The 26,254-nt window shown below is 42.7% G+C and overlaps 2 protein-coding genes across 7 annotated transcripts; both read left to right on the top strand.

Moving 5' to 3' along the window:
* Positions 1–719: 719 nt before the first annotated feature.
* Positions 720–19,168, top strand: si:dkeyp-113d7.10 (zinc finger protein 449). 3 transcript variants are annotated; one of them, XM_034295226.1, is made up of 5 exons: positions 720–844; positions 2,964–3,365; positions 6,873–7,178; positions 13,370–13,687; positions 14,493–19,168. In XM_034295226.1, the coding sequence occupies exons 3-5, from the start codon at positions 6,890–6,892 to the stop codon at positions 14,960–14,962; spliced, it is 1,077 nt and encodes a 358-aa protein (XP_034151117.1). In that variant the 5' UTR covers positions 720–844; positions 2,964–3,365; positions 6,873–6,889; the 3' UTR covers positions 14,963–19,168. The 3 variants fall into 3 exon arrangements, with proteins under 3 accessions (XP_034151117.1, XP_034151118.1, XP_034151119.1); XM_034295227.1 differs by lacking the exon at positions 720–844 and having other exon boundaries at positions 2,662–3,365; positions 14,493–14,984; positions 19,006–19,168; XM_034295228.1 differs by lacking the exon at positions 720–844 and having other exon boundaries at positions 2,663–3,365; positions 13,370–13,678.
* Positions 19,169–21,014: 1,846 nt separating this feature from the next.
* On the top strand, positions 21,015–25,431 carry si:dkeyp-113d7.1 (uncharacterized protein LOC407709 homolog). 4 transcript variants are annotated; one of them, XM_010874687.4, is made up of 3 exons: positions 21,015–21,168; positions 21,436–21,784; positions 23,354–25,431. In XM_010874687.4, exon 3 carries the CDS (start codon positions 23,528–23,530, stop codon positions 25,067–25,069), a length of 1,542 nt encoding a protein of 513 aa, XP_010872989.1. In that variant the 5' UTR covers positions 21,015–21,168; positions 21,436–21,784; positions 23,354–23,527; the 3' UTR covers positions 25,070–25,431. The 4 variants fall into 4 exon arrangements, with proteins under 4 accessions (XP_010872989.1, XP_010872988.1, XP_010872990.1 ...); XM_010874686.4 differs by having other exon boundaries at positions 21,382–21,784; XM_010874688.4 differs by lacking the exon at positions 21,436–21,784.
* The last annotated feature ends 823 nt before the right edge of the window (positions 25,432–26,254 follow it).

Here is a 26,254-nt window from a genome sequence, read left to right as displayed (position 1 = left end):
TGGTGACTTAAGTCTGATTTGAATCACCAACTCTGCTTCGTAGCTTAAAATAAGTTCTAAACGGAATGCATAATTAAAATGTTGACTTATCTGCATGCCTATATAACTCAGGAATCCACTTGGTTATAGGTATCACTATATGGAAATAATATAGTTTATGCAATGTAAAGGCACTAAAATGAATGCATTTTATTAGAACTTTACTTTATCATGGGCGGGAACGAAATGGTTGCCAGGGACGCAACATTAGAAAGTCTAAAACTGTCTTCATCCATAGTAACTAATTTCGTTAAACATTTTATGTTACAGGTTAAATTACCGTCCAGTTGTCTTTAATTACATGTAGTAATTTCTTAGTCAACAGTCAACTCCATAATACGAAAAGGTTACCTCAACTTCAACCCGTGACCGTTAACGATGGCCAGCTGTGCTGTTTTCAACCTGTCTGTGTTAATGTATGCTATAGCACACCTTACACACGAAAACGTGTGGTATTAATTAGCAACGTTGATAATGATATCGACAACATGTTGTGTTTAACACTTCAAACAACATTCTCAGAATATCTCAAAACAGTCATGGCATTTAATTTAAGAATACGAACAAAATGTCACAAGGTCATTTTGTGGTTAGTTTGAATACGCGCCAACGGCGGTTATTTTGAGGATCACTTCCTCATCCACAGTAGAGGGGCGTGGCCATTGTGAAACGTCAGGCCATGAGAAGCCACCGCTTTGCAGTCAACAATGAACTCGGACAAGCCAGCTCAGTCATCTCCGCAAGACTCATAACAAAGACCGGGAGTGATTATAATGATCTACCAAGAACCTAACTCCGCCTTCTGGTAATGTTGAGAACGGTCTTTTTCTTTTACCGTAATATCTAGTGGGAATAGCGCAAATGTTTTAGTTGCCACGGGGAGTGACTCAACCTTACGCAACTGTCGATCGTTTAGTAATAAGCTTATTCCAAAATCCCATATGACTGGCACAATTAAAAATTCCATGTAACCTTTAATGGTAAATAGGAGTCTTTAATTAAATTAGGGGAAAGGTCATCATTTAGTGCGGACATTATAAGCACGGATCAAATAATGATTAGAGAACTTGATCTAGACAAACTGCTTTGAACTTACAATTTCTTCACCACACAATAGCATCGGGCTTAGCATTCTTCACCACCACCTTAGCCTCTTCACCTTCTTCCATCCTTTTGGCCTTATGTTCACTCCTGTGCTTGTAGTTAATTCATTATCTTTTTTGGTAAATTAAATGATAAGTTATCTGCCAACGAAATGTGACAACCAATGTTCTATGTTAAGAAAACAAAATATAAACTTGGTTCCAGAGGGTCAACTACAAACACAGAATGCATCAAAATAAGACCATGTGAGACCTTCTGTTTAAAGCACTATCATATTTAACATTATAATAACTATGGGCCAAAGGGAAGTTGAATGGCCTATGAGTAAAGAATATTAATTAAAAACATTCAAACGTAATTGAAACAGTCGTACCTTGCTACTTTCTGACCAACGGTATTTACTACACTGGATTAATGCCAAATGGTTCTTTGAAATGAACGAATTCAGGTTATAACAATAAAAATGTCAACTACCTGAAGAAAAAGAAAAAAACATCAATATAATTGCTTTTTCTATATAACCCGGTTTAACTTGCTAGTCTTCGTGAATATCCAATTCCTGAATAAGGCCCTGTCTCTGGGCAGTCAATGTTGAGATAGGTGCCCTCTCCAGCACACCAATTATAATTGTGGATCATTCATTCTGTTTGCTCAACCAGGATGTCTAGACACTGGAGGAAACACCCACTGGTTTTCTACCTTGACTGAGCTCATTGACGCCCAAGCAACCACCAAGAGTTGCTAGATTGCCAAAGGCACGGCAAATGTGATTAGGCTACTAATTGACTACTGCCCAGACAGTGCTGGACAATGTACATTCTGTACTTACATTAAGTCATTTAGCACAAACACTCGTATCTAGAGTAACTTGCAATAAGCAGGGAGTGCAATCATTGTCAGATAGGTCCTCGGGAATCGAACCAACAAACCTTTGAGTTATCAGTGCCGTGCTATCAATATCTGAGCTGCACCAGACTTACAAAGGACATTGTTAGTAATGTTAACTTAAGCTACATTAAAGTTGTGAACGGTGAGTACTTTGCACCAGTTCAATTAATAGCAGCCATCTGCAAACAACTAATGGCTCTTCTATACACGATCCTCTGCACACCATCTAAATTAGCAATATACAATTATACTACACATTTACTCACCTCTTATACACATAACCACACACAGTCAAAATAAACAAACATTTCTTAAAGATACAATCTCAAACATTTGCAAATCACAAACTATTTTTTACCCTCCCATTCTGGGCTGGATGTGTAATGTAGCCTATTATTCAGTCGTGTAGTCTATTAGTATCATTCGTTAAATCAATCCATTATGAAGTAATTGATGAAACCGTTCATTATTCGTTAGATATATTTTTATGGCAATAAAACGAATAATAAAATATTTATAACTTAACATTTTAATGTATACTTTACTTTAAAAATATCCTGTAGCATAAGTAGTAACATTTGCGTTAAACCTCGAGCGTTTTTCATTACGTTTTACAATTAAATAGATCTGTGAAATTAACAGTTTGTCTGACTCAAGCTCTCGAAGTCCTCTGATTTGCTGTTATGCATGCATATCATGGTATGTGACAATGATTGGCTCTTTGACTGACATTCAAGAGTCTTGCCAATAAGGCAAAATGGCGTGCACACATGTGGCTGACTGGAATCAAAATTGGCCATGAGATGGGGGAAATGTTATTGCGTTACATGAGTGATACTACGGTAGCATCCAATGCTATACACATGATGCGTTGTTAGAGGAGGTAGTTCTTCGTTTTAATCAGTTGTCTGTGACTTCTGTCTATTTTACAGTTTTGGGGGTGGGGGTAATAATGAAGAGATCTTCCACCAAAACGGACGAAATCATGAACGGCGCAGTATACATTTCGTTTTTTCCAAGGTCAGCTGGAATCTGCACTAGAACAGTAGTGCAACTCGCAGTCCAGGAAATAACAAGACTGTTGGGTCGAGCCTTGAATTCAATGTTGATTACAACGGCCTTCAAAGAGAAGAAAACCAACAGACTGAAGTTAAAGCTTCAAATCACGGGAGTTGAATGTAAAGGGGTAGGAAATGAGTCTGTGCGTCGAACGCTGGCAAGGAAGACTACGCGGCAACCGACAGAACAAAGCCGGAGACACACACCCCCAGCCACAGCGCAGAGCGAGACGTGCACGCAGATACCCAAAGATTGAGCAAAAGGGACATGTGTAGGTAAGGTTGCCTTTATCGGGCCATAGTGCTGTTTTATTCGTAAAACGTTGAAGTGCCCAACAGGGCCATAACACGGTTCTGTAGCCGTGCAGTCTGTCGACCGAGTGTTTGTTTATGTTGCTGTGGCACAATGTAGGCTGGCTACACAAGAACCGTTTACATGTTGTGGCGAAGTCAACCAAAAACACGTCAAAGCACCGTATCCTGATTGTAGCTTTCTGCATAAAGCGTTGATCTGCAGTACGCTAAGAATCAATGACACAGTAACTTGCTGCCCACAGTAGTTTCAATGGGTTTGTTTTGTTTTCTGTTCCACTTAGGTTCTTTATGACTTCAAATTCTTCAAGTTAGCTTATGCTTTCTCAGCGTAAAAAGGACATCCGGCATCTTAAAAGAAGGGTTGCAATAATGTGTCTTGTCTCGAGGTATACTAAAGTTATTTTGCCATGTAAATTCACTGATAACACTTTCCCTGTCTCAGCCACGACCTGGGAGTAACTACGGTTAATGGCTTTGCTCACGGAAAGAACAACATATTTTTCACCTTTCCTGCTATGGGATTCCTGGTTTTGAATTTGTTCTGGCAACCTTCTGGTTACTGATCAGATGCTCTAACTGCTTGTCGCCTGTGATTAGATTGTATATTGTGACAATTTATATTACAGCATTTGTAGGATTGACATCATCGCCAACCTTGTAACTGTGTATTAAGCAAACAGCTAACTGAAAGACCCAATCAGCATATCCCTTCAACACACCCAACCATCTGCTCTGTACTCAAAGATCGTTTTGGATGGTTGGCAATGCGATGACTTTTGTTGTGAAGCTTCTCCTTAATACCATTCTTTTTGGGGGCCAACCAGACATGTTTATGTGGACACCTCTAGCCTGCGATCAGGCTTGTCTTTCTGGGCACCTTGAACAAAGAACATGACTCAGGTTGATAAAAAAAAAAAAGCAATAATCATAACAAAAAAATACAAAGAATAATGTCAGTAGCCTATCACAATAGCAAGTGTGCTTATGGCCAGACCTGTGACTAGAATAGAATGGTAGTGGTACAGAGCCCTGTCTATTCTACCGCTGATCTGGATGAGTTTCCTAGTCGAAATATTTGATCTCCAGGGGAAAACTGTATTAGTGTACCCTTCTATGTGTGCCACAGATGTGACTGTCCTCCTTAACACAGCTCAAGCCGTTTGAGCCATACAAAAGGTAACGATTGTATTAGCGCCATCGGTGACATTTAATGCTAGCTGTGGAGTGAGCTTACCGGTACGTTCTCAACTCCGATACACAGTCACATAGTTTTGAGCTAAAATAGTGTGCAAATCAAGGATCCAATTTGTCTCATTCACCGTTGTAATTCGGGTCCAGACATTCCCAAGAAGAGATGTTCAAAAAGAGCAAATTATTTGTGAACAATTTAATACTATGTGAGATTTGAGGAATGTTTGGACCTGAATTACTATTATTATCCAACTTTGTCTAGGTTTTACATAGCCTACATTTTTTTTTCTATGAAAAGTTGTCTGGGGTCAAGGGGCTGGTCAAGATGTTGCATGCACCAATGCCACAAGACCTTTCGGCCTGTTGACGTTTTCGAGGAAGCTTACTATTTGTTGCAGGCTCATTTACGCTGTAGGAACCATGGAAACGATGTTGATGTTTGTTAATTCATCTTTGGGACCACATTCATACGCCAAAGTTATAGATAACACCATACGGCACTCCACTAGCTGATCAAACTTAAAGACGTACTCTAAAGCTGCTAGAGATCTATTCAAATGTGCTCCCCAAAATGTCTCTGGTGCAATGCGTGGAGAGAACATACCTGACTTGTTTTATACTTCCGTTTCAGAACAGTTACACCTCTTCCACGTTGACATTCAACACCGGGGTCCCCCCAAAAGTGCATGCTCCGCTCGATCTTGTACTCCTTGTTTACCATTGACAGCATTGCCGCGCATGTTTCTGACTCCGTCAACTATTGTTGATGTGTCGGAAGTAGGTCTGATTTCCAACAAAGAGGCTGCCCACAGGGAGGAAGTAAGTGTCCTGTCTAAATGGCACCAGGGAAACTGCCTGTCTTCCATTGTAAAAAATAAATAAGGAAGCTGATCATTGACTTAAGACGACGAGAGGGCATGCCCCCCCCCCCTCCCCCCCTCCCCCAAGGACCAGCAGAGCTTCAATTTCCTCTGTGTGCACCCCACATATCTCCTAATCCCACTACCAAGACTGCTGAAGAAAGTGCAACCGCCTCAGGCGGCGGAAGAAATTTGAACCCTCGCAGATGTTAAAAGATGCACCATCAAGAGTGTGCTCTCCGGTAGCATCACTCCCTGGTACAACAACTACCCCACCTGTAGACAACCCCTTCAGAGGGTGGCAAGGTCCTCTCAAAGCACCACTAGGGGCCTGCTCCTGGCCCACAGGATGTTTTCTCCACATCTAAACCCAGGTTTTAAAAAAACATGTGTGCATAAACCACCCTGGTTCTGGAACGTCTTATCCAGGAAAGAGAGACTACACCTAACATCTGCCCTGCGCTAATCTGCACTTTTGCACGCTCGCAAATGAAAAATACTCATACTGACCAATTCACAATGGATACACCCAGTCTCTTACACATCCACTCACGTGCACAGATCTGATCCACGTCTTGTTTTCTGTGTCTTCCATTCACAATTGTCATTCTAAGTATTTGTTTTGTGTGTACGAGTGTGTGTGAGACATTATATGCCTAGGGTTTCTGCTACAGCGTTTTTCAATATCGACAAGTTTTTCAGTAATCGTCATGGGAGATAATTGCATTAATTGACTATAGTGTTTACTCTGAAAAGCTAATTTAATTTCCTCTGTGATTGAAGATGCTTTGAGCTCTCAAGGGTTGCAATGGATTTTGCTTCAGAACCCCATTACGCAATATGGGAGAATTTCCTTGAGATTGCAGGGTGATGTTTACCGTTCCCAGTCTTTCTGGGTAAATATTAAAAAAAAAAAAAATGTATATGGGCATTGCTTGCCGCTAAAAAGTGGGTCATCTGTGAGAATGCTTAGTATAAATTATCGGATAACGACGGGATTACAGTGTTTTGAAACTGGATTTGGAACAGGGACACGTGTGTAATGTGTTGCCTACACAAACACCATAGTTTACCGAATAGCTTATGATAGTAAAATAATGTTGAAGGGCTCTCAATCATAGGTTTATTTATTTAACCATTTAAAGCCCAATATGCAACACCCGTAAGTGTCTGTACACTATTAAAACATGGGAAACTACCATCTTCAAGAAGATCCTAGTTTACCCAATTCCAAAACTCTGGTACATTGTCCAAGAGGGGAATCGGCGCCGAACAAGACCGTTAAATCTAGTTTCTCACTGTAAAAATAATTGTCTATACCGTAAAATAACAGTAAAATTTTAAAACACCAATTTGGAACCTGGGAGTATGTTCAACACACGTGTTTTGATGAAATTAACTCATATTTATTTTGCAGGTCAGCTGAAGAGGGTAATGGAGCAGGTTTTGGAGTTTGCTGTGTGTGAGTTGACCAAAATCGTTGAGGCCAGTTTTGACGACCTGCTTCTTGAGATGACTAAGAAAGAGAGAGAACACAGCACACTGAAGGAGCGGTTACGCAGCCTGGAGCACCAGGAGAACGGCAAGGCTGGAGCATCCAGGAGGAGGGGGCAGGAAAAAGACACAGCCTCCCCAGGTGGCTCAGAGGATACGCCGGATGAGTCCATAAATGTCCCCACCAAAATCATCCGGGGGCAGAAGGAGCAACTGGAGACAACACATGGTCTGTGTTTTTAACAGTCAATCTTGTTTAGTCAACAGGAAGGATTATTTAATGTCTAAAGTGTCTGTCACCGATGGAAACAGACAAGTTTGTGCTGCATCTATTGATCTCAGTTGATTATTTCATGAGCTGGTATTTTTTTTTGGTTTATAACCTGGTTGGTCCTTAGTAATGGTTATGTTGGGAGTCCACGGAGTTGTGGAACAACTGTAAAGTCCACATGTATACTATGTCCTTTGAGAACACCTTGCAAATATCAGCTTAAAGAAATCATGTTTACTCATGACTTGCTTTGGCATGTTGTGAGCCGTGACATACCATGTTATGAAAAACGAAACCACAGTCCTGTTGGTCGCTGTCGGAATATTCCATAGCTGACCTATTCAGTAGGCTTGCTAGTTTCGATGATTATTTAGTCATTTTATACTATGAGTGAAATTGAGACAGAGAAATTGTGTGTTTTGCACCACAACATTCACGTGACGTTTCTGGCGAAAGACAAGCTGAGAGGGTTCTGGGCTTGAATCAAGGGATGTGAACTCACTTGAACGGCCCCTTGTAATTTTTCGCTCTCTAGAAATCTTGTCTTAGGCTTCAGAAGGTAGCCTTTATAAAATGGTCGCCAAAAACGGTAAGCTGTTTGGAACTCTCTTGCTCTTCCTCAGAAGCCCTTGACTTTCACTTACGTGTCATGTGCCGAGAAACCCATCCAGCGCTGGGTAGAATGAACAGGTCTTTCTGCCCCTCGCAATCAGTTCCTTCTGGTCACAGGTCGGTGATAAGCACACTCAGACTGGGGGGGGGGTGGGGTTAGGGTTAGGAATGATCAGCTTGAGGCCAGTTCTTTGTTTTATTTGAGACTAACCACTGCAAACAATCATGTGCACATTCAGAAAGAGTTACATTGAATAATTGTTTTCCAAATTGTTCTGAAATTACTCTCTGATTATTCTCTGATTTGAAACCACAACTCTGGGTTGACTGACTCTGAGCTGTCGGTTTCAGAACAGGTGTTAACCCTGGGTTGTGTTAACCCTGGGTTGTGTTAACCCTGGGTTGTGTTAACCCTGGGTTGTGTTAACCCTGGGTTGTGTTAACCCTGGGTTGTGTTAACCCTGGGTTGTGTTAACCCTGAGTTAAACTTGCACCAGGAGATAAAAGCCTTCATCAATGGAACGTGATTCATCATGGCAACAGGTGAAAAAGTCTCGTACTTGGAATGTGATCTGTGTGATCATAGATCATTGTTGTTGGTTGAGGAGCCTTATGGCCTGAGGGAAAAAACGGAATCTGGAAGTGCGTGCGCCGATGTTCCGGAAGAGTCAACCAGACGGCAGCAGCAGTGTGAATACACCATAGCCTTGGTGGGTGTAGTTTTTGATGTTCCGTGCTTTCCTAAGGCATCATGTATGGTGGATGCGTTGCATTGAGGGGAGATGGCAGTCGATGACGCACTCCGCAGACCTCACCACTCTCTGGAGGGACTTGCGATTGGAGCTGCTCCCTTATCCGGCTGTAATGCAGCTTGAGAGGATGCTCTCAATGGTGCATCTGTAGATGTTGGTGAGTTTTTACAGACATGCCCAATTTCTTGAGTCTTCTCGGGAAGTATAGTTGCTTTTGGGCAATTTTGGACCATGTGAGGTCAGGTCAACTGTTTACTTGTACTTGGCAGCAATTGAGGATGAAATAAAAAATTACTTACAAACAGTAAAAGTATAATATCAGTACAAACAATTGTGATGCTCTTTAGCCTCCCATACCTAATTAAACACCTTTCAGTGGCTGCATGTAACATATATTTAAGTGAAATTTTCAAAGCAAAAAATAAGTAGCCTACAATTCTCAAAAAGAGTACTATTCATTGTTGGCCTATCTGCAAATGAATGCTGTGGAAAGACCTCCTATTCATATAATCTCCTTAATTTACTGAAGGAGCTTTGATAGGAGTATGAGTGCCATCTATGCAGCCAATCACCCCTGGAAATCCTAAAATATTAACTGATTTGTGCTTCAAGTCTCAAAGCTTCATACTAAAAAAACTGATTACTGCTTAGACTGATACCTGCAATTCTGTGGACTTTTTTTTTTTTTATGAGTCTTGTGTGTCTGTGACTTAGGAACACTACTAAAGTGTACAGAACGTTTCAGTGCAAGAGTCACATCTCTGGCAACCCAAAAGAGATGGTTGCCTTAGACATATGCTCAGCATCACTGATGTTATACAGAAAACTGCAACACAAAGAATTTGTTCCGAACTGAGAGCTTGTCCACCATGCATCATAGGAACAATATGAGGGCTGAGAATATTTTTCAGAAAACTTGTGCAGAAAACTGTAATTCTCAAACAGATAATCATTGGGGAATGATAAAACATCCAAGCGAGATCTGGTCACTCTCTCCGAACTGAGATTTCTTCTGAGTATTTGTGTTTCTACTGGCCCTTCAAGAAAAGGACATGCCCTACCCGACACATTCAGATGGCAGATTTCAGTGAAAGAGTTGGACAAACTCAGAGTTATTTGGATAAAACCTGCTAGCAAGCAGGTTAGCTTCACGGAGTATGTTGCCTTAGTAACTGACTCAGAAATGCTGAACTGTCTCTTTGAAAATGTAAACCCAGAGTTTCCATAGACTCTGAGTCAACTAACTCTAGGTTTTCACTAAACCTGCTATCTGAAATACCCCCATACAGTTGAAGTCAGATTTTTACATACACCTTAACAAAATCAATTTGAACTCAGTTGTTCACTATTCCTGACATTTAATCCTAGAAAAAATTCCCTGTCTTTGGATCACCACTATTTTAAGAATGTGAAATGTCTGAATTATAGTAGCTAGTGACATATTTTAGTTTTTCTTTCATCACATTCCCAGTGGGTCAGAAGTTTGATAAACTTAATTATGCTGCTCAAAAATTAAGGGAAAACATCGTCACAGTTTAACACCAAGTCAGTTAAACTTCAGGGATATCAATCTGGCCATTTAGGATGCATAATCAATTGTGAATCAGTGTCACCTGTTTTGGTGCCAATGAATGTGGCAACCGGTACATTGGTGAGTCAAGAGCAAAACAACCCCCAAAAAGAGAATGGTTATGAATGTGGTGGCCACAGACAAATGCGCACTCCTTATCCTTCCTGACTGATTTTTCTCTAGTTTTGCATTTTATTAGTGTCTTTGTAACTACTGGTAGCATGAGGCGGTACCAGCACCCCATTCAGTTTGCACAGGTAGTCCAGCTCTTCCAGGATGCCACATCCATATGTGCCGTTTCAAGAAGGTTTGCTGTGTTTCCCAGTCTCAAGAGCATGGAGGAGGTACCAGGAGACGGGCCGTTACACGAGGAGAAGGGTTGTAGAAGGGCATCAGCCCAGTAGCAGGACCGGTGTCTGCTCCTTTTGTGTGCGGAGGAACATGAGGAGCACTACCAGAGCTCTCCAAAATTACCTCCAGCAGGCTACTGGTGTGTATGTTTCTGACCAAACTGCCAGAAACCGACTTCCTGAGGATGGCATGTGAGGGCCTGATGTCCTCTATTGGGACCTGAGCTCACAGGGGACACATGACCGACGTGAAAGAGTCTGGGGATGCTGTGGTGAATGTTATGCTGCCTGTAACATCATCCAGCATGATCTGTTTGGCGGTGTGTCAGTGATGGTCTGGGGAGGCATATCCTTGGAGGGTCACAGACCTCCATGTGCTAGCCAACCGGTGTCCAGACTGCTTATAGGTACCAGGATGAAATCCTCAGACCCATCGTCAAACCTTACACTGGTGCAGTGGGCCCTGGGTTCCTCCTGGTGCAGGACAATGCCTGGCCTCATGTGATCCAGGTGTGTAGGCAGTTCCTGGATGATGAAGGCATTGATGCCATTGACTGGCCTTCACGTTCCCCAGACCTGAATCCCAATTGAGAACCTCTGGGACGTTATGTATCGGTGCATTCAATGCCGCCAAGTCGCGCCACAGACTATCCAGGAGCTCACTGATGCCCTGATTCAGATCTGGGAGGAGAACCCCCAGGACACCATCCGCCGTCTCATCTGGAGCATGCCCAGACATTGTCGGGAGCGCATACAGGCACGTGGGGGCCATACACACTACTGAGTCACATTGAGTTGCAGTGAATAAATTCACGCAAGTTGGAGCAGCCTGTGATTTCAATTCTTAGTGAGTTTGAATCCAGCCCTCAGTCGGTTGGTGATTTTGGTTTCTGTTGAATGTTGATATGTAATTTTGTTCTCAACGAATGACAATGTACAGTAAAGATTTTGATCTTTAATATATTTCCTTCAGCGAGACCTGATGTGTGATTTTTTTTTTTTTGCAGTGTAGCATTTGGTAGCATTGCCTTTAAATTATTTAGCTGGGTCAGATGTTACGGATAGCCATCCACAAGCTTCCCACAATAAGATGGGCGAGTTTTGGCCCATTCCATCTGACAGAACTGGTGTAACTAACCCAGGTTTGTAGACCTCCTTGCTCGCACATGCTTTTTTCTGTTCTGCCCACACATTTTCTATAGGATTGACGTCAGGGCTTTGTGATGGCCACCCCAAACCTTGACTTTGTTGTCCTTAAGCCATTTTGCCACAAATTTGGAAATATTGTCCATTTGGAAGACCCATTTGCAACCAAGCTTTTACTACCTGACTGATGTTTTGAGATTTAGCTTCAATATATCCAAATAATTTTCCTTCCTCATGATGCCATCTATTGTGTGAAGTGCACCAGTCCTGCATGCAGCAAAGCACCCCCACAACATGATGCTTGGGATGGTGTTCTCCGGCTTGCAAGCCTCCCTTTTTCCTCCAAACTTAACGTTGCTCATAATGGCCAAACAGTAAAAATTTAGTTTCATCAGACCTGAGGACATTTCTCCAAAAAGTAAAATGTATGTCCCCATGTGCAGTTGCAAACTGTTTGGCTTTTTTATGGTGGTTTTGGAGCAGTGGCTTCTTCCTTGCTGAGTGGCCTTTCGGGTTATGTCAATATAGGACTTGTTTTACTGTGGGTATAGATACTTCTGTACCTGTTTCCTCCAGCATCTTCACAAGGTCCTTTGCTGTTCTGGGATTGATTTACACTTCGCACCAATGCACGCTCATCTCTAGGAGACAGAACGTATCTCCTTCCTGAACAGTATGGTGGCTGTGTGGTCCCATGGTGTTTATACATGTGTCCTATTGTTTGTACAGATGAATGTGGTACCTTCAGGGACGTTGAAATTGCTCCCAAGGATGAACCATACTTGTTGAGGTCAATGTTTTTTTCTGAGGTCTTGGCTGATTGCTTTTGATTTTCCTATGATGTCAAGCAAAGAGGCACAGTTTGAAGGGAGGCCTTGAAATACATGCACAGATATACCTCCAGTTGACCTAAATGATGTCAATTAGCCTATCAGAAGCTTCCAAAGTCATTACATCATTTTCGGGTATTTTCCAAGCTGTTAAATGACAGTCAACTTAGTGTATGTAAACATCTGACCCATTGGAATTGTGATATAGTGAATTAAAGTGAAATAATGTGCCTGTAAACAATTGTTGGAATCTGTGGTGTGGTTCAAAAATGAGTTTTAATGACTTCAACCTAAGTTTATGTAAACTTCCGACTTCAACGTCTACCCTTCCAGCATCTGGATGCTCATTTATAATAATTTCTGGAGAATGAGTTTTGTAAGTTCATACAAAAGTTTAGTATGTAATGTTTTTTGGGTGTTTCAGATAAATCTATTTCTGTACAACATGACATGTAATGTTAAAGATTTAAATTCCTGTACTTGCAATACTGCTTAGATTATCTTACTAGGCAGTTTCAGTTAACTTGAGTTATGTCTAGTGTGCCTTGGTGTGCGTGTCTCGTAAAGCCCACTGGGGAACTGATAAATTGTTCACATTGCTACAGTTGACTGTATTCATGCATGAAATCTGTCTGAAGTCATTTTCAAAGGTCAACCGCCTTCAGGGTTGTTCTTAGCACTTGCAGCTGCAATGCCAATGTGAACACACTTGGGCTATGTTTTTTGTTTCCATTACATTTGAGTAGAATATTAAGTAGATATTTTTAGACCAATTGACTTGGCACTAACAACGATTAGAAAAATCAAACGTAAATGGTAACAATAGCAGTTGTTAGGTACAAGAAATGTCTGCCTGTCTAAACACTAAGTGTCCAAGTTCTCTCTGCAGAGGGTGACAAGCAGGCTGTTCTGACTGTAGCCCAGGACTGGGTCCCTATCCTGGACAAGGTGTTCGGTCAGAAGTGGTGCAGTGACCTGTGGCAGATCCAGGAGTTGTCTTCAGACAAGGGGGGCGAGGAGAGGAGCGGGGGCTGCCCCCTCCCCAGTCTGAATGCCCTGATCCGTGACAACCTGGAGCCCTCCCCCACATGTCCCACACAGGACCCCCAGTGGATGCCTCTGGAGGACATGGAGGTCCTCTCCTCCACCTCAGACTCTCAGAAAGACCCTCCACCCTCCATACGAACCACGGCCACAGGTAAGCATGGTAACTACAAAACCATCCCTATGTGCGGGGGTGTGGATATGTTTAACTTCAGTACTCAACTCAACTGGAAGTCAAAAGTAACCCTCTTCAGTAACTATTCAAGTAAGATTTAAAAAAGTATGTTGTCAGAGAACTGCTGAAGTATAAGCAAAATATTTTCTACATATTACAGGGGCGCAATAGTCACCCTATCACCCCTCCGCCCTTAACAGTTTTCAGATCGAAAGGTTTCAGTTGGACAATCGTTACTGTTTGTACGCATTTATTTTCAGAGTGATGATTTTTACAATTTTGTAAACTCAGCATAGAAACGTTTCCCTCTCCTTTCAGCCCAGTTTGATTGCTCTACTGAAATGTTGATGGGCATGTCTTTTAAGCACTCATCCAATCCATTGATCTCTTGGGGGGGGGGGGGGGGGGGGGGGGGGGGTACTCGATGAGCCAATGGATTTGCCTATTGGCAAATGTTCCATTTATATTCTAAAAGGAAGTTAGTTGATCGAAAAAGTTACTTCCTTCAAATTACTTGGGTGAGGGGTACCAACCTACAGAGAGTAACTTCAAAGAACTGACTCGGATACGTGACAGAAGTTACTTCCCACCCTTGCCTATGATCTGGCCCGCTCTGGGCTTCTCACCGTTAAGTCCCACTTAAAGTTGATCTCCATGAGGTATAACCAGGAGTGTGCTCTTCTTTGTGTGTTCTGTGAGTCAATAAAAGAAATGTAAAACTCTTTCACCTCCATCACCGTTAGTTACAATCTTACCAGAGTTCTCTTTTCTTGTGTGTGTGTGTCCGTGTCAGCTGGAGAGTCCCTCAGGTCTCCGTCGATGCTTCACCGGCTCCTCACGCTCCCCGCTCAACTCTTGGAGGAGGAAGACGAGAACACCATGGAAATGCTCCCTGCCGTGTCTGAAGCGTCGTCCGACAGAGGGGAGAGTTGGCCGGACACGGAATCACCCAGCCAGAGTAGCCCATGTCCGCTGAAGAGGAAGGTTGCCATCGCACAGGAGGAAGATGAGGACGAAGATGACGACGACAAAGGGTTGTCAGCGCTGGACTCAAAGGTTAACACAGAGTCCCTCAAAGGCAGGAAGACCCACAGATGTAAAGAATGTGGCAAGAAGTTTAGTCGTGCGCTGCTTCTGAAAACACACCAACAGACACATGTCGCGGCGACGCCAGCGATCCGCTGCTCGGAGTGTGGGAAACGCTTCTCCCAGGCATCCCGGCTTCAAGCGCACCTTCGAATGCACTCTGGGAAAAAGTCTTGAACAGAAGGGAATGGGGACATATGTAAGCGAAGGAAAGAATCAGATCGAAAATTCGATCTCTCAGTCCACATCTCACAAATAGCCATATTCGTAGCAGCTTAGTTGGCGGTGATCAGGCTCATGTACTGGAGTTTTTTAGGTACCTACAAGTCAAGCATTTAAAAGCTACTCAGCCATCTTAAAAGAAAGGTCGCCTCCATAGGTTTGGAGAAGCTGACGCCAGAATATTCTAAATTGTTACCTCCATTTTGATTTCTTCTTAAATGTAGTGACAGGGTGAATACTTAGTAGTCATTTGGGATTGGATCTCGCTGGTAGTTGTTAGTGTGTATCGTTGGCATATATTCGATACACGGACTGTCAGTCCCAAGAAGCGATTAAGTGTGACATTTTTAAGAGCTCTTTTTTACATTTTTTATATAGACCATTTTGGAATAGCTGATCTCTTCATGCTTTACTATTTCACACCGTGGTTATTTACTACCCTACAGTCCATCTTAACTACTGTGCAACTTCAAAATGGGAAAGAAGAAACACATTACACTGATTTGCAAGTATTTGATCTTTCAACAGCAGAGGTGTGGTCTCAAGTCGAATGTGAATCACAATGTTTTCTCCCATGCTACAGCAGTGACTGATTTTCAAAAGGCTTATGCGCCGGGGGTGTTGGGGGGGAGAGCGAGACAGACTACTGGAGCCGGTGGCAGAGGAAATGGGTTTTTGTTGTGCTTACCTCTGAATGTGAAATCTCTGTACAGATGGAACAAACCTGGGACTTCTCTCCATGTTCTTCATGGAATTCAACATTTACAGTCTTCGCTTGACAGTATTCTTCTTTTCACTCAACAGAAATACCTCCTGAAAAGTGTTTTGTACATAAAGAAATTATGTCTCCAAATCATTTGATGAAGGGATTGTCACCTCTGTATCCCTTGTGTTTAAAGGAAGATCAGCAGGTTCAGAACACAACTGTGCAATATGCTCACGATTCACGAGACCTAGCGGTTTGTCCCTGTGGTTTTAGTAGGTCCCTGATCTATGTGGGACCCGGAGGGATCCTTGTTGACATTCCGACAAGATAAAGCGATAAGAAACAGGGTCTTGTCCTAGTGCTGACGCTGGAGGCGGGGTTGAAGTGTCACAGGGTGGAGCAGTGACACGTTGACGGTGAACACTTCGATTGAGGTTTTTGATTTGATTAGAGTTTAGTAGGAGTGGATGTGGAGCGTCTGATTGGTCTTCAGACATGTCGCTTCTGCTCATATGAGCGTGTGCTTAACTGAACACGGCATGAAAATGGAACATTGCATGGAGAAGCCGTTGATGACAAGTGATTGGTGGATACTGGGATGCCGGCACAAAGATTTGGAGGGTGGGGGTTGTGTAGACTTTCGGAGACTCCCTGGCGTTTGCAGGGCTGTTCTTTGCCTTTCTAAAGATGGGTTTTGGGAGGCGGACACTCCGCAGGAAGTTGCACTAGTTTGAGAGCCACATCCTAGAGCATCTGTAGACTTGCTTGTGGGGACTCTCCAAATAAAGTGTTACCCCCGCCCAGGTTGCTTAAGTGTCGTAGTGTTTCTCTTTATTTCATTGTGCCCTGTCCCTGCAATAGCTACGCCCGCTACTTCTGGTGACAACAAGTGTGAAAATTATAGCAAGCAGTTTACCGTCAAAGCAGTGATGTTACCATCATGGCAAAGCCGATAACACTTCTTTTTTTTTTTTTTTTCCCAGATGGTACTTAAAACAACTACAGGTAGCGAAATCCTTGTGTGCTCTTTAGTCCACTGTAATTTATTAGTCTTCCTCAGGGAAGGTTGTTTCTGTGGCTCTGTTTCCAAGACAGCAGGTCACAGGCGGCTTCTACGTGTTCCCCTCTGCTCCAGCAGAGAGGGGGACCCACAGCAACTTCCCAATCCATTGGAAATATGTCCCATGTGCAAACTGGCTTCTTGTCTTTGAGTAGTTGTACTTTCGCTGTTTCTGTATTTGCGCACAGTGCTAGCTTGTCTTATTCTGCTAAAATTGTTGACAGTCTGTCTTTGTGTAGGTTAAATGTGCTAATTGAGTGTAGAAGCTTTAGGATGCATAGTATTTGCATTATATAAGGACCATGTTTTCACTTTATTTCTATCATCAGAAACTGAGATGACAAAAAAAATGTGGTTCTTTGGTACCGGTCAAACCATAATCAGAGTTTACATGGACATTTTTTGTGGTTTGGGACAGGTCTCGCATCTTCCAACTGTAATTATTTGAAGAAATTGCATGTAATGTATTCACATTTTCATAAGGTAAATGTATGAAAATATATTCAAATACGTATAATAGCTTTCCCTTCTTGACCTGAGATGTAACCAATGTGATGTACCCCAGAGTGGCCACAAACCTTTCAAACGTGGGCACAGGTCTTCTAACCCTTTGAGAAGGGTCTTCAGCTATGTGAATCTTTTTTTTTTTTTTTTTTTTTTTAATGCCCTGCTAGATGTGCCATGGAGGAATTGGATCAATCTCATTGTTTCGGTTTTTGTGTTTGGAGCAGAACCCGGCCCCCTGGCCATCTCGCAGCCATACTTCTGTCTTAGCAAATGCATTACAGAAACGTCCCATTATAAATGTCAATCTGTGTCCATTTGGGACCATTTGGAAGATCGAACTATCGCCAATGTCACAAGGCGACGCAGAGGGCAACGGATTGGGATTTTGGTGCGTATAGAAAAGGATTGAGTGCATTGAGATCAGCTTTCCGTTGTGATTTTTCACATAAGACAAATAGGCTTGTTTTGTGTTCAACCCAGATACTGTACTTTTATTGCCTTTATGACATGACAAAGGGGAGTGCCCCCCCCCCCCAGCTATTTGACCTGCTTGTATGACATTAACACTTTTTTATATATATATTATTTGCCCTCCTTCTCTTAATATATTGGGATTACTTAATTTATTTTTTAAATGATATAAAAAAAAAATACTCTATAAAAGATGGAATATTATCATTCATATACATTTCTTTCACACAGACAAAATAACCCTACTGGATCAAAATGGTGGTATCAGTGTCCAAATGCGCCACGTTCAAACCGCGTACCGGTCCGATTGTTGGGAATGAAAGCTTTTTAAACATAATTTGAACAGACAGTGTCTCCCACACTGGAGGGTAATTGCAGAAAACAAAAAGCTTTAAGTGGTTGAAACTGTATGTGCAGCTGGTGTTTGGCCCATACTTTTTAGCCTATTAGCTAGAACTGAAAGTACATGTCATTCAGCGCTGTGTTGTGAATCATAATTTTAAGGATGATTGTTTCTGTGTAGTGTTCTTTAGACAGCGGCTGGTGTCTGGATTTGAGATTCACATTTAATCAGATACGGTGAGATGCGTCAGTGTTTGCATGCTTTTGTTTGGTCTGAACGCCATTCATTGCAACTGTAAACTTTACATAACATTTGAATTAATTTTTATTTTTTTATTTTATCTTTCCTAGGTTAGGAGAATGCCATAGCTTGCCTGCTAAGCAAAATAAATACTACATACTTGCCAAAATTATATCAACTGCTTAAAACAACAGAAGTGTGTTCAATAGGTGCCACCATTTGCTTCTGTTTTTACTAATGAATTAGCTTCCCAACCGACTTTCTTGAAATGTCTAATATGTTTTCTTCCAAATACTTGCACTTACACTATTTTTGTTACCTAATAGCAGAGGTATTTAACTCAAAAACTACGAGGTCTGGAGCTTGCTTGTTTTCTGTTCTACCTCATTAATTGCACCCACCTGTTGTCCCAGGTCTAAATAGGTCCCTGATTAGATGGTTGCGATTGAAAAATGGAGTGGGACTGGCTTCAAGACCCGGAGTTGAATACTCCTGCTTTATAAGAAATAAATGGATACTTTTTTAATAGTCTAAGCAGAGAGAATCTTATGCTCTCTCTCCCCTTGTCACGTTGATGTGCACATTTGACTAGTACATTTAAGATGGACACCTAATCCATTTACAAGCATCAATGGGAACTGTCGAAAATATATATTTTTTCCCTGTTATAGAACCAGAACGGCATCAGATGTGGTTTGGACCACAGATATCGACTGCCCCGAGTCCACTGTGAGTTTCTGCGATAAAGAAGAGCCTTAATCACAAATTGGATATCACGGAATTGGGGAGAGAAATGTGGTAAAAGTATAAATAAAATGCATGACTGTAAAACAATCTTGTGTCCAGCCTTAGCCACATGTTCACTTGGCCAGTTTATTCGATACACCCATCTAGTAGCCTGAATTCTTATCGGCGTCTCCTAGCTGTGACCTCAGCTTACAAGTGTGTGGGGTTGAGTGGCGTATGCAAGAAGCACAATTTACACAGGCCTACGAGACACCTTCCACACAGGCGAAATGGGGAAAATGGAAGCATCCACCATTTTATTATTGTCTCTACAAACATTCCACAAGGATGTTGGCCTGTGCTGAACGCGACGGCACGACCTGGCTGCTCCAGAATGGTACATTCGTACGATGACCGGCCCCTTCCATCTCATCTGAATTCTTCAGTGGGTCGATGTCTTGGTGGACGGCACAGGATATTCAGACAGTGTTTTTCCACTCCTCGATTGGACAGTATTGGTGAATGGGAAGTGGCCCATTTGTGACATGGACTAGCAAGACACACGTCCTTAGATGATGTTCGGTACGCTGTAGTTGTGTTGCGTTATCGGCCGACCTGTTCCTGGCCTGCCTGTTGATGTTTGACAGTTCTTGCTGTGTTGCTTCGACCTTCCTCGTCGACAAGCACTGGATGCTGCTGACTAGGATTTTTTTTTTTCTCTGTGAACTGTATAGACCCTTGTGCATGAGAAATACAGAAAGGCGTCTGCTTCTGAGATACTTGAACCGGCGGCACAGCACAGATTATCATACCGTGGTCAAAGTCCTATGAATCATTTGCTTTGCCTGTTCTAAGGCCAGTTTGGTGGCCGTAGATTGAGCCTCATCTAGGACTCATAAAAATCAAGATCAATGGAAAACTACTGAGCTTGATTTTTATTTTTTTCCTAGACTAGGCTTAATGTCTCTTCAAAACTGGCCCCTAATGACGGACTGAGAAGTAACTGAACACCTCGCTCCTTGTCTGCCTGTTTTATATAGCAAGCCCTGGCCATGTGACTCAGTCTGTAGGAGCCAATTGATTTTCAAGAACAGGGTGGTGTACCTAATGAAATACACAATTTATTTAGGCTATTACCGGGAGAGTAGTGGAGTGGTTCGTTTTGCAAGTAATATCAATATTAAAGCCTCATCCCTCAGTTGCACAAAACATGGAGGTGGTACAAAAAGGATTTAGGCAGGGACTTGAAATGAGTTGTGATGAAAATTCTGCTAACTGGAATAGAAGAGGTTATACATTGTATTTTTAGAATTTAGCAATTTTTCATTTTGAATTTGTTATCCAGGGATCGGTTTTAATTTGAAAATAATTTCAATTTGTTGATTTTAATGCCACAAAGAAAATATTATATAAATGTGTGAACAGGTTTTTGTAATTTCATATTCCATAGCTCGATTTTCCAAATAGTTTAACAGTTGGATTTCTGGCTTGATTCAAGCTTAGGTGCTAAAATGCAATTCATGCCAATTCATCTCTGCTAGGATAATATTGTGTCATGTTTTATTCATGTTACAAAGTAAGTAGGTACATATACAATTATTAAACGTTAATAATAATCAACCATTTTGCATCATATTGATAATGCTAATTACAAAACTAAACTGAAACTTGGATGTGATCCTATTGTTTTCTTTTTTTTCTTTTCTTTCGTTAGTCATACTATTCCAAGTAATTCAATGAGCAACAACTTTTTAAACATGAGATTGGAGACAATTTCTTTGAAACGTCTGAAAATCAACTTGTGGTTGTTAATAAAAAAACAACGCCCAATAAAATGCTATTGGGTACAACAGGTGGTAATTAAAGTAATGGTGAATCCAGGTGCATAGCTGTCTTATTGAATAATCAGAAGCTAAGGTAAGTGGAAAAACCTGTTGCATTTGGTTATACTTAGTAGAATGGTATAATGTACTGAAATTATTCGTTTCTTATTAATTGAATCCCTTCAGTCTCAAAGAAGACCACGTATTGCTATGTCGGGACAAGATACGGGGATCTTGATTGGTGGGCTCAGCAGGGATGCGTGAATACTGTTACATCTGGGCTAGGTAAAAAAAAAAAAAAAGTTTAAAATTCGTGGGATTTCGTCTCACATCAGGGCAACAGTCAGTGAAATATGTAAATGCAAAGTACATATTTAATCACTTTTAGACTACTGAGCTAAAATACATTGTGTCACTAGCCATACATTATTGCGGGGAAATGTGTTGATGTATGGCACGTTTAGACAGGCCTGTGATGGCAGTCTGATCTCTTGACAGGGCGGGGTGTCTGGTCTTTGACAACACTGAGTGATTTATAACTGCATTTACTAGCCCGAGTCCCCGGATCAAGTGAAGAAAATGATACAACGTTACGAATGCAATTTGATATCAATCTAAGACTTGAGACCAAAGCACGCTGCGCGCGCATTTACATCACACGACGGAAGTGCCCAGCAGAAACATCGAGGAAAAAGCGACAACGGAGTGAAAACGAAGCGGAATTAGTCAATGAGAGTGAGTGAGGGAGGAGAGGAGAGAGTGGAGGAAAGAAAGGAGAGTAGGCTATTCGGCTGCAGGGTTCGGTCGAGGTGGACGTGGCGAGTCCGATTCAGTTTGAAGCCAAGCAATTGTGGCGACCGAAAGCCGAAGCCTAAAAAGCCATGAATCGAAGAAACCGCAGGTAGCTATTGCTAACTTGCTATTTTTCTACAGATATCATTTTTTTCACCTATTTCTAATATGCCAGTTTCAGAATGTGCATGGCCCAGCACTGGTTTCGGAATTTTAGCATTTGATTTCTTTTGTTTAACAACACTTGTCTAATACCCGCAAGGTTTCAGGATGCACGCTCAAAGTGAATAAAAAGTAGTTACGTTAACGCAGTCAGTAGCGGTCTCACTTTCTCCCCTTCCTCCTCAAACTAGCTAGGTAGTCGCATCTGTAAAGCTAGCTTTGTAGCAACATCGACGTTAGCGATAAACAAGATGGCCACTGGCAAGCTAGCTAGCTAGAAATGGCATCTTGCCCTGTCTTTGTATGATAGCAATCAGTTGGTACGCTAAAATATACATTTGGGAAATTATTCAGAGTTAATCGTTGAAGAAATCTTCCTTCCAAAATCGTATTGCTGTACGTAAACGCTACATAATTCTCCCACTAATTTTCTAATAATAGCCATCCACGACCAACTAAAAAAAATCACCGCCAGATTCTTGCAGCCAAGTAGTGCATGATGTGCGTGGCGGGTTTGTCATGCTACCTAGCTGGTCAGAACATGCAGGTAATGAATCCATGCTCGTGCTGACATTGAAGTCGTTCGTTTTTAGTAGCATGCGATGTTTATGTCAATGCAGGTTTTTGTGTAGTAACGGATTGAGCATACGTTTTGTTGTTAGAAGTAGAGTAGCTAGCCAGCTAAACTATTTTAGGACGTTTGGCTGCCCACTTCTTACACTACCAGCTATCATGCAAACTTTTCAAGACAAGGCCCAGGCCTGCTTTATTTCTTCATGTCAGTGCAGCCCAAATGCCCACACAGTTCTCAAAGTTATTTGCACATCTGTATTGTTGCACATCTGTCCCTGTGCATTTCCCACATCTAACGTGTTTGTCACTTAACTTTGTGTGTAATATTTTTTTTGTAGTAGTATTTAGATTTTGTGTAACTAATGATCACATTTTGTGAAATGACAGACCCTATATGAGCTACTGGTAAAGGGCAAAATGAAATATAAATGACTGATGCACTGTTTATTGTAAACAAGTGTTTACCGTCAAAACAGCTGTGGTATTAACGTGCCATCCTGCTGGGGGTAATTAATTAATGTGTGGCAGGCTTACATACCTATTGGCTTCTCCTGTCCGAAGAGATCTCAACACATATGGAAGCGAGTGTTAAAGCATATTTGTCAGGTGTTTCGATGGCAAGGACTGCTCATCTTGCCGATTAGCGATTTGGTCAGTTTTCAATCGTGTTTGTCAGTCACCAGACCTTGACCCTATTAAACAATTGTGTGGATCCATTGAGGTGGAAATATAGTGCCAGATCCATCAAATATAGTTCTGGACACTTCTAGATCTATGCCAAATAGAGCTTCTGATTGCTCGTGGTGTTCCAACAGCATGTTAGTGTTTCCTTTATTTTTGCACTATCACTAAGTATTGCCGCCGCTTTGTTTTACAGTTTATATGATCCTCAACCCACCACCAAGTTGTTTAAATTATTTAATGTCTTTATTTTGTACTCCAGGGGCTTTGAAGATAGGTGTAGCTCCTAACCCGAAGTAGAAGGCTTGGCGTCACAACGAGCCGTGCTGTCAGAGGGACACGCGTGGTCTCCGGCTCTTTCCAGGGGCGAAGTAGTGCCATTCTCCGACCCGCTACCGGCCTAACTGGAGACCGGGTGCATTGGGTCTCTGCAGCCATGGCGGAGCCGGAGACTGAGTGCATGGCCCTAGGACTCGGCACGCTGCACGCATCCGAGTGTGGCTCGCCGCCGCTGGACCCACTCCGCCCCCAGTGCACCTCACCCACCCTCCATCTGCTGTCGTCCGACTGCGGTACTCTGAACTCGCTGGAGGCGGAAGTGGCCGAGCCCATGGTCATGCTACCCTGCGTGAAGACTGAGCCCGTGGATGAGCTGGATCCCATCCGCACCGTGGACCTGTCGGAGATCCAGCCACTCAGCACGGCTGAGCTGGGCCACGACCAGATCAAGATGGAGATCAGCGGGCTGGACTACATCAAGTCAGAGCACCGTGGCCACGACCTGCACTGCTTCCACAGCTCGGACTACGAGAGGGACTCGTACGAGAGAGACTCGTACTCTATGAAGTCCCACTACGAGCCCAGCTTGGTGTTTGACTACATCACCCACGTGTCGGACAGCCTGGACTACATCAAGTCGGAGCAGCACGCGGACCTGCAATGTTACTATACGACCGAGCTTGGGGCCATCAAGACCGCGTACGAGCCCAACCTGATGCACAGTCACATCAAGACCGAGATGAGCCTGGAGTCCATACACATGGCCGAGCTCCGGACCGAGTTGAACAAGCTCAGCCACGATGGGGTCATGGAAGGCCATAGGCTGGACAACGAGTTCCAGGGTGCCGGAGGCCTCTTCGAGCTACAGTCCGCCCAGCCGGGCAAAGGGCCGGGCAGTGCGGGCACAAAAGGGCACAGCACGGCCCCGCGCAAGCCTCGCAACCTCAGTGGCGAGAAGCCCTTTTCTTGCACCCAGTGTGGGAAAAATTTCAGCACTCTGGGAAACCTCAAGACACACCAGCGCATCCACACGGGGGAGCGGCCGTATACCTGCTCGCAGTGCGGCAAGAGCTTTGGCCAGGCAGGGAACCTAAAGAGGCACCAGCTCATCCACACCGGTCAGAAGCCCTACGTCTGCGCCCACTGTCCCAAGGGCTTCACAAAAGCGGACGACCTCCGCTCACACCAGCGTCTACACACCGGCGAGAAGCCCTTCTGTTGCCTCCAGTGTGGCAAGAGCTTTGGGCAGTCCAAGGAGCTCAAAGCCCATCAGCTAAGCCACACCGGCGAGAGGCCCTTCTGCTGCCAACACTGTGGGAAGAGCTTTACCAAGGAAATGAGCTACCGCAACCACCTGCAGATCCACACAGGCGAGAAACCGTACTGCTGCTCTCAGTGCGGGAAGACATTCAGCAACTCGGGGGTCCTCAAAACGCACGAGAAGATACATTCCGGTGTGAGGCCGTTCGGCTGCACGCAGTGTGGCAAGAGCTTTGGCCGCTTGGGACATCTTAAAGCACACCAGCAAATCCACACTGGGGAGCGACCTTTCGCCTGCCTCCAGTGTGGGAAGAACTTCAGCCAGTCTGGCCATCTCAAAGCACATGAGCAAATTCACAAACGGGAGAGATCAGACATGAGCAGTAGCAGCTCTAGCAGCAGTGGCAGTAGTAGCAGCCGTAGTACTGACAGTAGCTAAATACCTTTTAATAACCTCTTCAAAGTATTATTCCTTCTTTTTTTTATAAATACTATATATAAATATATATGTTTTCCCTTACACTTTTCTTACGTTTTTTCATACCTTTTGTGCTTTTTGCATTCTGTTCTTTCGGGGGTCAACTTGTGACTGATTTGCGATTATGCAATTCTCTGTGTTGAGATCAGTGAACTTACTAAGGGACTTGTAGAAAACTTTGTATATCTCGTTTGATCTGTGTTGTAGTGAGTGACATTCCAGTTTCTTTCCTCAAGTAAATTCACTCACGATGTACACGCTTATTGATAACATGTAATTCCTAAACCATGTACTGAAAATAATTATTAAAGAAACTAATGTAACACCAAATCTCTCCTTGCTTTTGTGTGATCCTCAGATATGGTCTTATGAGTGAGAGGCAGTTTGATTTTTTTCTTCTAGATAATTTGCACCTGTTTATTTAAGTTATAAGGCATTTATGTTTAGATGTACACTTATTGAATTGCTGGACACTGATGTTTAAGATGTGGTGGGTTTATACTGAAAATGAACATTGTGTGCATAAAGCTTGGCCTGATTTGTTGACGTAGCTGGGTTGACAGTTGTGTGCATGACTCAGTGGCAATGTTTACACAGGCGGAGGAATTAGAGATTTTTCTCCACGAATATTTTCAAATCAGCTCTTTGTCAAGATCCAACGTGAATTATAATGTTGTATCATAACGCGTTCACGTTGGAAGGATTAAATATACATTATTCACCTCCATCCACCATAGTCATGTTATGGTTGAGGAATACAAGTATGAAAATCCATGTTGTGAATCGCTCTGGATATCGTCTGCTAAATTAAAACTACAAAAATATCCCTCATATATATTCAAACACTTCCTATCTCAGGTCCGGGCTAGTACTGTACCTCCATTCTCCACCTGTGATTTATGCTAGGTTGAGATGGAGGACTACCCCATTACACTGCTACTGAAAAACAACACGGAAGCGCTAAATAAAGTTCAGTGAAATAGCCTACTACAGGGCAGAAAACCTTAATATCCATTTGACTTTTTAGAGTGCATTTCCTTCTTTCGACTTGGCCCTCCGGCCGCTATTTCCGTTATGATGGACATGTCATAGCTGATAAACGAGAGGTTCTACATTTTTACGTTATTTTATTTAATTAATGCGTTT

Source organism: Esox lucius, chromosome 11, assembly GCF_011004845.1.
Source record: "Esox lucius isolate fEsoLuc1 chromosome 11, fEsoLuc1.pri, whole genome shotgun sequence".
Classification (NCBI taxonomy): Eukaryota; Metazoa; Chordata; class Actinopteri; order Esociformes; family Esocidae; genus Esox; species Esox lucius.
The sequence above is the reverse complement of the archived record's forward strand: the minus strand, read 5'-3'. Positions and strand labels throughout refer to the sequence as shown.